We start from the raw sequence: 14,156 nt of genomic DNA on the forward strand, positions 1-14,156 counted from the left end.
CTCTCGAAATTAATTCAAAGTTTTACGAGGGAGGTTTGATGTTGAAAGGATTTCAAGTAGTTTGGCCTAATTCCGAGCGCGTGACTTCCATGGGCGCTTCCTAGCATAGAAACTAAAAATGAATCTTTTTTTAAACGAGATTTAATTAGTGATTTCATGGGGAAAGGATTATCTACAAAGAGTACTTAAAAGTTGGAATATTTGAAATGAAATTTAACATTTTTCAAAATTCTTCAGGCATAATATTAAGCCTTTCATGTTTCATCAATTAAGAGAGTGATGTTGGCTTCTATTAATAAATTATTTTCTGTAAAAATTACTCACAGGGCTATAAAGTGGAGATTTTCGATTTGAATGGGGCTCCAGTGGAGAAGCTTTGCCGAGCAATATCATTCACGTATGATAAAGTTAACTCACGAATAGCAGTTACGGCATTATTCCCCGAACCAATTTGCCTAAAAGCTGTGATCAGTTTTCAGAATCAAAGGCTTCCAAATGGCGATTTTGATATTATCGTTCTGAGCAGTGAGTTGAACATTCACATTTAATTTCAATCTCTAATGACTAATTTTTTTTGCAGGTAGCGATACAACCCTTGTTCATAAAAACATTGCATCCCGCAAACATAATATCTGTTATGAAGCCAAACTCCTAAGCATTTTTGGCCAACCCCGTTCGAAACCACGCAAAGTCCTCTGCTATGTAGGGCCCAAACAAGTGAGTATGATATGCATAGCACGCCCACCCGTCTGAAAACGAACTCCCCCTCATAATAAGCATGACGCAAAGAAATCGCTTTTATTCCAGGTTACCATAAAGGAGATGATCTTGAAATTCATTCCGAAACGAATCGCAACATTTCGTCTATGTCCTTCAACTAAGTTTCACTTCCTACCGCATTCCACAATGCAGACATATGGACCAGTTTTCATCATCGACGATGGATCACAGCCTAAAATTGAATTGGCCTCGAAGGACAGGAATATTATTGCAGCAACGTTTACACATTTCCTACTCAAAAACATTGGAGGATCAGAGACATTCAAGGACAAACAAGACTTCTTTTATCACGAGGTTAGGAAGTTCCATTCCAACTACTATCACGAAAAGTTGTCGCTAAAAGTCAATCGGGAAAAGATATTCGAAAGTAGTTGGAAAGCTACGAAAGGATTCTCAATTTCGGATTGGTGTGGAAATTTCGAAGTAACGTTTCAAGGGGAGCAAGGTACTGAAATTTCAGATAAGTCGAAACTCATTTACACATGTAATTGGTACTTGCAGGCATCGATTGGGGTGGTTTACGGCGCGAGTGGTTCGAGTTAATCTGCAGCGCTCTGTTTGATCCTCGAGGAGGACTATTTTGCGCATTCCACGATAAACAACAAGCTCTGGTGCATCCCAATGCCAACCGACCGCCTCATTTAAAACTGAAACACTATGAGTTCGCTGGGAAAATAGTTGGGAAATGCCTGTACGAAAGTGCTTTAGGCGGAACATATCGCCAATTAGTACGAGCTCGTTTCACAAGATCATTCTTAGCACAATTAATTGGTTTGCGTGTTCATTACAAGGTACAATACTTTAAACCATTTATGGCAATCGAATTTAATCATCTTGAATACTATATTCTTTCAGTACTTCGAACAGGACGATCCTGATTTGTACCTCTCGAAAATTAAATATATATTAGACACCGATTTAGATACAACTGACTCGTTAGAAGTTTATTTTGTTGAAGAAGTTTATGATGTTTCTGGACAATTAACGAAAACAATTGAGCTAATTCCGAATGGCTCCAAAGTTCGTGTCACAAACGCAACAAAAAATCAATATTTAGATGCACTCGCGCAACAACGACTTTGTAATAATGTTCGAGAGGAAATCGATAGCTTTTTGAAGGGGTTGAATGGCATTATCCCGGATAATTTGCTGAGTATATTTGACGAAAATGAACTGGAGGTGAGTAATTTTATCTTTATCTATCTTTTCTGTAAAAAAACATGATCTAATTATCTAGGTAAATGTGCCCATTGCTCTGAAAACATAAGATGAGCAGATGTTTCCATGGAGGATCGAGAGGGTTTAATATATCCATCAGTGTCCCCATTTTAATTTCACTTAGATTCAGAGGCTACTTTAACAACTGTCTTTTTCTTGTTGTGATTTTGTCCTTTCGTATTAGTTAATAAAGTGGCGTCTCATAAGATCTTCCTGATTGGAAAGCCTACTGATTGACAAGGAGGAGAGGGATCACGAAGACTATACACAGGAAGTGAAAAGGTAGAAATAGTATTGGTTGTGATGTGGTTTGTGTGATGCCCTGATGATGTGAATCAATGTGATTGCAAGCACCTGGCTGTGTGATTAAAAATTTCTTTTCAAGCCAACTATTAAACCACACAATCATAAAAACTGGTTATATAATCATAACGTTTAATAGTTTAACGTGAGTACCTGCCATGTAGGCATGATCCCATAGTTCTCTTTAGAGACGAATTGATTTAGAGACCACAATAAGAGCCCCGCCGTGGCTTGTACAGTGGTACTGGTTTATACTGAATGCAGGCCCAGCATTTATACCAGTGGATACGAGACGTATCAAACACCTCTCCGACAACTAAGGAATATGGCGCCCGTCCGCTACCTGACCGCCCATATCGTCTAAATTACCGATGTTATTGTACGCTAGACAGACGTGGAACATGAAACCAGTCCTCAGAATCTGCCCCATATAGAACACAACCCTGACTGGAGGCAAGGTTCCGGAATAAGAGAAATGCATTCAGACTACTATGCTCCGTTAGGAGGAATGCCATCTCGAGCCAGAAGTCCAAGATAGAACTTCCTCTCACAGACGCATATTTCACGCACTCATATGTGAAATGGGTTCTGTTGGCTGCCAACAACTGTGCGCGGATTTCATCATCGCAATTGTTATCCGTTTTGATTTTTGACCCTAAAGAGAGGAGAAATTATTAAGCGTTTCAAAATTGTCGTCTCCTATCTTTATTGTCCTTATTTGACCACTGTTGTTGTCTCTTTAGTTTTTGGTGCTGACGTTCACCATCAACGGCACAACAACCGGTATCCGGTCTAGGCCTGCCTTAATAAGGAACTCCAGAGGTTTTGTGCCGAGGTCCATTAATACGATATCCCTAAAAGCGTTCTGGCGTCCTGACCTACGCCATCGCTCCATCTCAGGCAGGGTCTGCATCGTCTTCTTTTTCTACCATAAATATTGCCCTTATAGACTTTCCGGGCTGGATCATCCTTATCCATGTAGATTAAGTGACCCACCGCAGCCGGATTTTATCCACAACCAGACGGTCGTGGTATCGCTCATAGATTTTGTCGTTATGTAGGCTACGGAATCGTCCATCCTCATTTAGGGGACCAACAATTCTTCGGAGGATTCTTCTCTCGAACGCGGCCAAGAGTTCGAAGTTCTTTTTTGCTAAAAACCCAAGTCTCTGAGGAATACATGAGGTCTGGAAAGATCATTGTCTTGTACAGTAAGAGCTTTGACGCTATGGTGAGACGTTTTGAGCGGAACAGTTTTTGTAAGCTAAAATAGGCTCTGTTGGCTGACAACAACCGTGCGCCGATTTCATCATCGTAGCTGTTATCGGTTGTGATTTTCGACCCTAGATAGGAGAAATTATCAACGGTCTCAAAGTTGTAGTCTCCTATCTTTATTCTTCCCGTTTGACCAGTGGAGTTTGATGTTGTTGGTAGATTGGTTTTCGGTGTTGACTTTGCCAAGACGGAGTGTCTTGCCTTCATTAATGTGCAGCTCGGTCTGCATGAAGGCAGACTGTACATCTTGGGTTGTTCTTCCCATGATGTCGACACCGTCAGTGCAGGCCAGTAGTTGGGTGTACTTGAAGAGAATGGTGTCTCTCGCATTTATATCGGCATCGCGAATCACTTTTTCTAGGGCGAGGTTAAAGAGGACGCATGATAAGCCATCCCCTTGTCTTAGACCATTGTTGATGTCGAATGGTCTCGAGAGTGATCCTGCTGCTTTTATTTGGCCTCGGATTTTGATCAGGGTCAGCCTAGTCAGTCTTATTAATTTCGTTGAGATATCGAATTCTCTCATGGTCGTGTACAGTTTTACCCTGGTTATGCTGTCATAGGCGGCTTTAAAGTCGATGAAAAGATGGTGCAACTGATGGTCATATTCCAATAGTTTTTCCATCGGTTGTCGCAGAGAAAAAATCTGATCTGTTTCTGATTTGTCTGGAGTGGAGCCTCTTTGGTATGGGCCAATGATGTTCTGAGCGTATGGGGCTATCCGGTTTAGCAAGATAGCGGAGAATATCTTATAGATGGTACTTAGCAACGTAAGACCTCTATAATTGTTGCACTGCATGATATCCCCCTTTTTATGTATTGGACATATAATACCTCGTTGCCAATCGTCAGGCATTGATTCGCTGTCCCACACCTTGAGCATCACTTGATGAACCACTTGGTGTAGTTGATCGCTTCCATATTTAACCAATTCGGCTGTAATTCCATCGGCCGCTGGTGGTTTTTAAGCCGACGAATTGCATGGACTGCTTCTTCTATACTTGGTGGTTGCAGCATTTATCCGTTGTCTTCAGTTGATGAGACTTCCAACTCGCCGATATTTTGGTTGTTGAGCAGCTGCAGCTGTATGCAGCATTCTAGCTTGCTAGCTTGCATTCATCGTCGAACCTGCCGTTCGGACTCTTTTTTCGGCTGAGGCCAAGTATGTTTGTGGCCGTATTTATGATAACGTTCTTCAGGTGATTGTGAAGATCATTTGCTGATGCTTCATCTCCAGGATCTCTGTTGACTGCGGTTATTGCGGCATCCATTCCCTTCTTATAGATGTTGCGGAGGGCTGTGTTGTGGATGGCCCCAGTGTTAACTCTCACCTGATTGTCAGGGGGGATTCTGGGTAGTGTTGTTATTGGAGCTCGGAGCACCACGCCAACGAGATAGTGATCCGAGTCTATATTGGCCCCCTATATGTTCTGACATTCATCAATGCTGAGAGGTGGCGGCGTTCAATCAGTACGTGGTCAATTTGGTTAAAAGTGGTCCGGTCTCGAAAGGCACACGTATGTTTGTGAACCGCTTTCCGCGCAAACCAGGTACTTCCAACAACCACTTCGTGTGACACTGCTAATTGAATATCATTGGTATCCCTAGGTAAGCTATGGGAGCCAACGTATCGCCTGAATACGGGCTACGTCACTACTTGGCAATTAAAATCCCCAAGTATGATTTTGATATCATATCTGGGGCAGGCTTCGAGGGTTCGTTCTATTGCCTCGTAGAAGTTATCCTTCTCCGACTCTGTAGGGGCGTGAACGTTGATTAGGCTTATATGTTGCCTCGCAAGCGCAGAGTGCATAGCCGTTCGCTTATGTTTTCGAAACCGATAACAGTAAGTTTTATTTTTGGCTGACTAAGAAACCTACTCAAAGCACACGGTTTTCTGGATGGCCGCTATAATATATGGTATAGCGACTCTTCTCCAGGAAGCCGGTCCCTGGCCAACGCATCTCCTGTTACATCAGTCCTATATTGGGACAGGGTATCGGCTAGCTGCTTGGCAGCTCCATCCCTATACAGGGAGTGCACGTTCCATGAGAAAATTCGCAAATCGTTATTCCGTTGTCGTTACCGGGTTCGTAGTGTTATCAGTCCAGCCCGAGGCTTCTGTTGTGGCTTGGTAACAAGTTGTTTTTCGTGTAGGGTTGTCAGCTCTACCCAACCCCCAACCTGTAGTACCAGTTGGTACAATTTGTCCCGTTTTTAAGCGCGAGAGACTCGCCTTCATCCTTCTCCGTCTGTAGCTTTTCGTTAAGAAAGAGCTCCCAGCGGTCACCACGTGAAGGGGAGATATGGTTTGGTAGTAGAGCTGTTGGTGTTGGTCCAGCAGGCATTTCCCAAGTTTTATGCTCCATCGTGGGTACCAATCCACGTTTCGCACCTGACCACCATAGGCTATTAATTCCTGCACTTTAGGCATTTTTCCTGAGTCGTTTTGCAGATTTTGATGGACTGTCCCGACCACATTTTTCACGTTCTTTTGATTTAGAGATGTGGAAGTCGATGCGTGGCCGTATATATTCAAAATCAATTGAAGAGGGTTGATGGAATTTTCTGGATTGGTCGAGATTTCTCCTGTTTCTTTATCATTTTCACAGAAGGCATTGATACGGCTCAAATTTCCTCCTCCATGATAAATTTGGGAATTCTTTTAATAATTTTGAAGCTTTTTATGGAGTTTACAATTTTAAATTCTTCTCGTCCACCCTTCCGTTTACCACAAATCCAATGGCTGAAATAAAGATTCCACAGATTCTACTTCCTGACTGACTTTGAAGCTATTGGTTCGAAAAAATGCAGACGATAAAGTTTGGGCGTCTAGACGACGTCTTCCACGGATACTTAAAGCGCAAAGACTAAGGCCGCCATCTAGGAACCTGTCGACCGCAGTTGACCGACGGCCGGAACGTGGGTGGGATGTGGTTGGCCTGTCAGTTTGGACAGTTTAGGCGGCCCGTGATCGAAAAGGAGAAAAAGAAAACCGGTACTTATGCGCTGATGCGCCCTGTCGGCGGTCGTCTCACACAGACTGTTTAAGCCGTGGGCGAGAATTTCCTTTTTTTTAGGCTGTGAGCGAGAATTTTATGGGCTCTTTCATCGCTGGTAAACATTTTTTATTAAATGCTTACAGACAAAAATATCTCAAATTTTCATCTCGATGCGTTCCACGTCCAGAGTTGAACTAATGATGCCGCTTGTCTTGTCTGTGGGTGGCCTTTTTAGTTCAATTGGCGGTCAGGTGCACTGCGGGCTCTCCCGGTATAACTAACAGGCCGAATTGAGCGTGGATTTTGGCCTTGACAGTTATGGGTTTTGCGATCTTATGCATATAAATTGATAAAAAACATCTCCCCTCACCTTCCTCCGCTCACCAACCTTTGTGTTCACTCCTTCCCTTGGAACATTGGTTAGCAATGAGGACAACTTAGTTTTTTCTCAATTTGTAAATTAGGTATGCTATTCATACATACACAGGAAGGTGAAGCTTCGCATCTACAAATCGATCAACAGATCTGTGCTATATTATTTGCAGGGAAGCGTAGATCTTGATCCAGCGAGCAATAAAAATACTGGATGCCTTTGGAAGAAATGTCCTACACAGAATATTGGAAGTAGTTCGCATGCAGGATAACGATGCATCGGGCACCACAACGAGTTGTGTGAAATCTATGATGAGCTAAAAATCTCGACTACAAATACCACATTGTGTAAGTCATCTACAGTATATGATGGACAGCGCGAGAATATCCGAAAGGGTGTTCAAGGGAAAAATTGACGGATAACAGAGGAAAGATGGGAAGAGCCAACTGACACCGACGGTGAAATTCTGTTAGAAGTAAGAAATTAATGGACATGGACACTAGGCCGATGCTGTTAAAGGCAGATTTTGAAGAAGGCAAGATCTGAAATGGGTTGTAGCGCTATAAACAATCTACCTATGAAAGATAACGTCTCTGACTAGCATTTAGCAACAAATAATTTACTTCCCGAGAAGTAAGTTAATTTATGTATGTACAAGGCGTCTTTAATGAATCAGCCCTGTTGGTGGCTAAATAAAACAAATCTGAAGAAGCCTAGAGAAAAAGCATGCACCACAGAAACAATAATCATAGCACAGTGCAGATATCATTATTCAAAGTAGACTCCTTAACCACCGTCACGACCCTTCGTAGTAAAGAATGCCTACAGATTTTTTAAGGTTTTGTTTGCAAAACAAAACCTTATTAAAATCGGTTCAATGTCTGTCTGTCTGCCTTTTTTTTGGCGTTGGAAGGTGGAAAGATTCAAAACCTACTGCTGGCTCCTGCCACGCAGTAATGTGAGACATGTACTTACTAAAACCACCTCCTTCTCATTCCACTCTCCCCACGGAACTACTATCAGCTTTTAACTGCGACTCATTATGGTTCTCTCCCTTCCTTGTTTTCATCCTGCTTAAGCTGTTGGTGAATAGCTTGTAATTCCCTAACAACCTGACTCCAGGCATTCGTTGACTCCAGCATGAACTCCACAATGTTCTCAGGTGTTAAACGCCTGTCTGCGACCGCTTCCATTTCTGTTCGGTGCGCGGTGAACCTGGGCAATCAAATATAATATTCTCCGCATTCTCAGCCACGTTACCACATCTTGGGCAGCATGGTGATTCGTCGTGACCAAATCGATGTAAAAAAGTACGATAACCTCCATGTTCACTTAAGAATTGTGTTAACTCGTGGCTTAATTCCCCATGGCTTCGTTCAAACCATTTCCGAATATCCGGAATGATACGGTGTGTCCAACGACCAGTTTGGGACTCGTCCCATCGCTTTTGCCACCCTTCGATAGATTCCCACCGTGCCAATTGCCGTCGAAATGCGCGACATTCTCCAGCAGCATACGTTTTGTCGTGGAGTCGCCGGCCTTCATTCGGCAAGATGTCTATGGGGAGCATCCCTGCTAGTACATATGCTGCTTCTCCTGATGTTGTCCGATACGCACTGCATACCCGGAGTGCACTTAGCCGATACGCCATTCCCAATTTTCGGCAGTTCACTTTGTTATTCAGAACAGTTGCCCAGACTGGAGCTGCGTAGAGTAGCGCGGAGCTGACTACCCTAGAGAGCAGAAGACGTCGGCTTTGTCTTAACCCACCAATGTTCGGTAGTATCCTCGAGATCATTGCAGCGATGGAAGACGCTTTACTTGCGGCGTACTCAATGTGTCTTTTGAAGTTGAGTCTTCTGTCAATAATTACTCCCAAGTATTTGAGCGATGGTTGGGAGTAAATTGTTTTTTCGCCAACTTTGATTTTCACAGTTGTGTTCTTTCTTTTCTTGCTAATGAGAACTACTTCTGTTTTATGTTCAGCAAGTGAAAGACCAGAATTTCTCAACCAGGAATTGATCTCCCATATCGCTTCATTTGCATAGATCTCGATCTCGTCTTGGTGCTTTGCAACCACTGTTATTCCGATATCATCGGGGAAGCCAATAGTTGTCACGTTGTCGGGTACGCTTAGGGTCACCACTCCATCATACATAAATAACCACAGCAAAGGACCCAGGACAGAACCCTGTGGCACTCCGCAAGTTGTCGGGAATATTTGTAGCCCATCGTCCGATTCGAAGTAAAGTCTTCTCCCAAGGAGAAACTCAACCAAAATGCGTGCAATGTACTTCGAGGCCTGTATCTTGTCGAGTGCCTCGATGATTTTTTTCCATTTTGCACTATTGAACGCATTTTTTTACGTCGAGGGTTATTACTGCGCAGCATTTTCCTTCTTCTATTGCAGGATGAACCAAGCCCGTCAGCATGCTGATTGCGTTGACAGTTGATTTCGCATTACGAAAACCGAATTGTTTGTCGGAAAGGCCTCCTTCCTTTTCCGCAACAGCGAGCAGTCTGTTATATATTACCCGTTCAAATAGTTTGCCAATGGTATTGACCAGACATATCGGTCTATATGAGGAGGGGTCACCCAATAGTTTACTTACCTTGGAAATGAGTATTAGCTTTTATAGCTTCCATTGCTCGGGGAATTCTCCTCCCTAAGGCATGCCGTGAAAACTTGGGCAAACATACCTGGCGCTGTCCTGGCGGCTACTTTCAGGGCAATGTTAGGGATTCCATCCGATCCTGGGGTCTTTTTTTCAGTCAATCTTTTTGCTGCGTCTAGAACCTACTTGACTTGACTTGTACAATTCACATTCACAAGGAATAGAGTGTTCACTATATTCTGCAACAACTCTGGACAATTAATCGGTGGGGAGCACACCCCTTTTAGTGATGACATCACCGACCTATATGCGCCACCCCATGGGTCAGAGTCAGCTTCAGTACACATCCGCTTGAAATGTTCGGATTTGCTCTTTGCGATAGCTACTTGCAATTTTTTCCTCGCATTTTTATATTGCATGTGTAGCTCCTCGAACTCAGGTCGGTTTCTTCTGCGCTGGGAGCGTCTCCTAGCTTTGAAGCATTTTTTCCGGCATTCCTCCATTTCGGAATTCCACCAAAAGTTAGGATTTCGTCTTCGGAAAGTACTACGTCGAGGCATAGCGGCATCGCATGCCCGCTGCAATTTTTCCACGACCTGTGAAACTTTGTTTTGTGCGCTTCCCGATAGCAATGCATCTTCCAGAAGTATCTCCTTGAACATTTCTGCGTCGAATTTCTTAGTTACCCAGCTCATCGTTATTCGTTTTAATGGCTTCATATTATTCCTTTGTGAGGTTTGAAAGATGACAGCCTGAAGATCGCTGTGTGTGTACTCCTCGCTGACACGCTACTTCAAGTCTCTGATTAGAGAATCACTGACGAAGGTGAGGTCTACCACCCATTGCAATTCTCCCCTCCGGAATATGTTGGCTCCCCTAGAGTTGGCAAGTACCACGTTCAAGCGTGAGAATGCATTGAAGAATAGTTTCTCCAACAGTGACGTGAATTCCTCTAATGTGAGGCTCGGTGCTGCGTAACAGCTATAGATGTATATCCCTCCAATCTTGGCACGAATGAACCCGTCATCTGGACGTTTTTTCGCATCTACTATAGCTTGGCTTCCGCAGCTCCATATCGCCACCTTACTGGTTTTATCTGCTATCCATACTTCGCTATGCAGGTTTTTGTATTTTGATACAATGGCAACGTCGGCGTGTCTGTCTGGCTGTCACAATCACTTTTCTCAGAAACGACTATACCGATTGACACGAAATTTAGTGAGAAGGTGGAAACTATGGATCCCCAGACATGCAGTAAGTAATATTCTTCCAGGTTGAATCTAGTGGGGGGGGGGGGTCCCCATACATATAAAAGGGGGGTGTAAACATTTTTTTTTCCGAATGTAGTCATGTGGGGTATCAAATGAAAGGTCTCGATTAGTAGTTTTCGATGCCGGTTTAGTTTTGAGATTTGTTAAAAAGGCGGGAAGTGGGAGGGGTGGAAAGTGATGATTTCTTTAACGGAGCCATTCTCAGAAACTACCCAACCAAAAAATCTGAAAAAAATCATGAAGCTGCCTCTGTATGGTGCCCAGTCCTCAAAATACTCTCCATATCAATATCTATTCAAATTAAGTTAATAATAGTATATTACCATATTTTTGGGTAAACCTTTCATACCTGAAGTGCCCAGCTTCCGGTTTCCCGACTTGTTTTAAATTCTATAACCATGTTCTTCCCAAGCAAAAGTGTCAACAGAATAAAATTTTGGTCATAATTCACGCTTTTTAATGGCATTTTTTTGTTTTTTACAGCTGTTAATGTGCGGTACTGGGGAATATTCAATAGCAGATTTCCGCGCCCACCATATAGTTAATGGCAACTCTGCGGAATTTCGAAGAGTTTTAGGTTGGTTTTGGGCCGCCGTCAGTAATTTCAGTCAAACAGAAATGGCTCGCTTGCTCCAATTTACAACCGGCTGTTCACAACTACCACCGGGTGGTTTTCAAGAGCTCAATCCTCGATTCCAGATCACCGCAGCACCAACATTTGGTAGTTTACCAACAGCTCATACATGGTAAGTGGAGTAAGTTTAAGTGTAGGGTTGTAGAGGAATTACTCCTTAAGCCAGGGTTAAGAAATCGACTCTTCTCCGAGGAGTCGGACCTTGTCTTTGAAGTTTCAGAAAAAAAACCTCCGGCGCCCCTGAGCTCACACTAAACATATTCTATTAAATGTAAATGCTAATATATCCTTTCCTTTCGTTTGCAGTTTCAATCAACTTTGTCTTCCCGATTACGAAAGTTATGAACAATTTGAAAAGGCGTTATTACTTTCAATTAGTGAAGGTAGCGAGGGTTTCGGTATGGTGTAGATTCGTTTGTTATCCAAACCGACAAAGTCATTTAACATTAGAATGAAGTAAGTTAAAACGTAACTTAAATTATTTCGTCCACTACCGGTCTTTTTATTGGCTATTGCGATTGAGGTGCCTATTTTACTTTTTATTTAGAAAATAACACCACAAAATGATAACACCATTAATTGAAACAACTTCTTTATATTTATGATGTTGTTTTGTAGAATCTTTCCAGCATGGGGATGTTTTGGTCTACAATTTATCCTTGAAATTATTTTTAACGAGTCCTTTAAGCCTAGATAACATTTATGTAGATTTGATCTCTTTATCAGTTTTAGCAGTTATTTGACAATGGTAATGGAGGAATTTGAACAAAAAAATGTACTCATTTCATATAGAATCCATATATGGCAATTAACGTTCTCCTAGGACTAAATTTTGACCGTTATTGAAATCGTACAAATTAAACGTACATTATAGGATTCAACTAAACAATAGATCTCCCGTATAATCACGAATTTACCTCAAGCTTTCTAAGTATTTCGAATAATTATTACTCGTAGATCAGACTACGGTAGAAATAGCCCACATCAAGTCTGAGAAATCTAGACTTGATGGTATCTACTTTGCTTCACATTGCGAATAGTTCATAAGCAGAACGTGTTAAACAAATGTAGCCGAACATTCCGAATCAAGCAATACCAGAAGTTGAATGCCTATTTTACTCTGCAAGAACTCGTTAAGCTGAAAATCATATTTTTCAATAAATATTCGGGCCAAATTTAACATTATTAGTAGATTAGCTTTTAGATTAGTCTAAGATGACAGAGTTTTTATTTTGCATCATTTTCATTTACATTTCCAATAGGTGTTTTAATGTATACTAACGAAACCAACTAAAAGTACTGTGATAATTTCTGTTAACTAATCTAGTCTTCATGAATATTATTAATTTTATTTATGTTTTTGTCAAACGCTCTTTTTCGTTTGCATAGGAATTTACATTGTTACGCTTCATAGATTAATACCAAAAAAAAGCACAAATAATAGTTATGTAAACACAAAACTTACAACTAGTTTAGAGGAAGTTTATTCTCTCGCCAAAAATAGCGCACGTTAATGATATCTTCCGCCATTGATGCACCAGGACTGGTTGCCATTGATCACTTACACATTTCAATAAAATGCAGTTTGTTCCATTCCAGCAACAATTAGCATTCCTTTAATTTTAAATTTTGCAATTCTGCATGAGAGACCAACAGAACACAGCATTTGAATACATACTTTTTGCATTTTATATAAATGGTTGCCAACGTATCTCTAGATGGCCTAGGTCAAAACAAACTACAAATATGTTTAATTTTTCCGATATTTTAAATTTCGAATCGTTCCGTATTTAATCTGGCTAAATAAGCACTAGTTTTATAATAATATATTGTTCCTGGCTGATTTTTATTATGCATTTTGAAGCCGTAATCGATGCAGAATTAAAGCGGAGTTGCTTCTGATTTTCCGTCTTAGATTACCGAAGTAAGGATGGAAAACATTCAAGCCTTTCAGTTTGTTAATTTCAACGGAATTAAAACTTCAATACGTAATAAACTAAGCGAATAATCAAACTCCAATCACAAATTGCAAATCAATCAATATCAACATCAAACAATCCAAAACACGAACTCACTCCTAATATCACTAACACTATCATATAGAACCGATTCCTATAGTAGAACAAAACGATAAAGAATTATTATTTCAAGGTCCAATTAATTTTTGAAATTTTAGAATATCTAGTTTTGAGATCTTAGTAATATATATAAATGTACTTAACAGAGAAGAGTTATGAATATATAAAGATGGCATTTTGGCCTTGATGAACTATATATATACATATATTTAAATTTCGTCTTGATATTGCATATATTATTCCGATATTCTTGAAAATTATTTGAATATTTTAGAAGGGAATAATTTATTTTTAAGCATACCGCAATTCGATCGAGAAAGAGAGAAAATGTAATAGCGCAACAATATTTTTGCTGATTAATGAAAATAAAAATGGATTAACTAAAAAAGGTGGCGTGCTTGATTTCATATGAAAAAAAAAAAACCACACTTCAAGATAACTGCTCCGTTTTTTAAGACCGTCTGTCTTTTTTTAGGCAGGTGGAAATCTTCAAAAACACTGAACTGAACACGCCAATGTGGGGATATTTTTATTCAATAAAACAAACGCCGACTGCCCCTTGCCTCGTGGAACCATCTTTAGGCATTACATCATGGAGCGGAGTTAG

At 41.1% G+C, this 14,156-nt stretch overlaps 1 protein-coding gene across 7 annotated transcripts in view; it reads left to right on the plus strand.

Annotated features, from left to right (window-relative positions):
* The window catches only part of LOC119661141 (apoptosis-resistant E3 ubiquitin protein ligase 1), a 109,038-nt gene extending 95,128 nt beyond the window's left edge, over window positions 1-13,910 (plus strand). For 5 of the 7 annotated variants that reach the window (XM_038070343.1, XM_038070345.1, XM_038070346.1 and 2 more), the window contains 7 exons: window positions 327-525; window positions 581-717; window positions 790-1,225; window positions 1,282-1,571; window positions 1,636-1,959; window positions 11,321-11,583; window positions 11,778-13,910. In XM_038070343.1, coding sequence (XP_037926271.1) covers window positions 327-525; window positions 581-717; window positions 790-1,225; window positions 1,282-1,571; window positions 1,636-1,959; window positions 11,321-11,583; window positions 11,778-11,880 — 1,752 coding nt within the window. In that variant the 3' untranslated portion in view covers window positions 11,881-13,910. The remainder of the gene's footprint in view (window positions 1-326; window positions 526-580; window positions 718-789; window positions 1,226-1,281; window positions 1,572-1,635; window positions 1,960-11,320; window positions 11,584-11,777) is intronic. The other 2 variants (XM_038070344.1, XM_038070342.1) reach the window with 1 other exon arrangement.
* Window positions 13,911-14,156: the final 246 nt, after the last annotated feature.

The sequence above is a fragment of the Hermetia illucens genome, chromosome 1, assembly GCF_905115235.1.
Source record: "Hermetia illucens chromosome 1, iHerIll2.2.curated.20191125, whole genome shotgun sequence".
Taxonomy (NCBI): domain Eukaryota; kingdom Metazoa; phylum Arthropoda; class Insecta; order Diptera; family Stratiomyidae; genus Hermetia; species Hermetia illucens.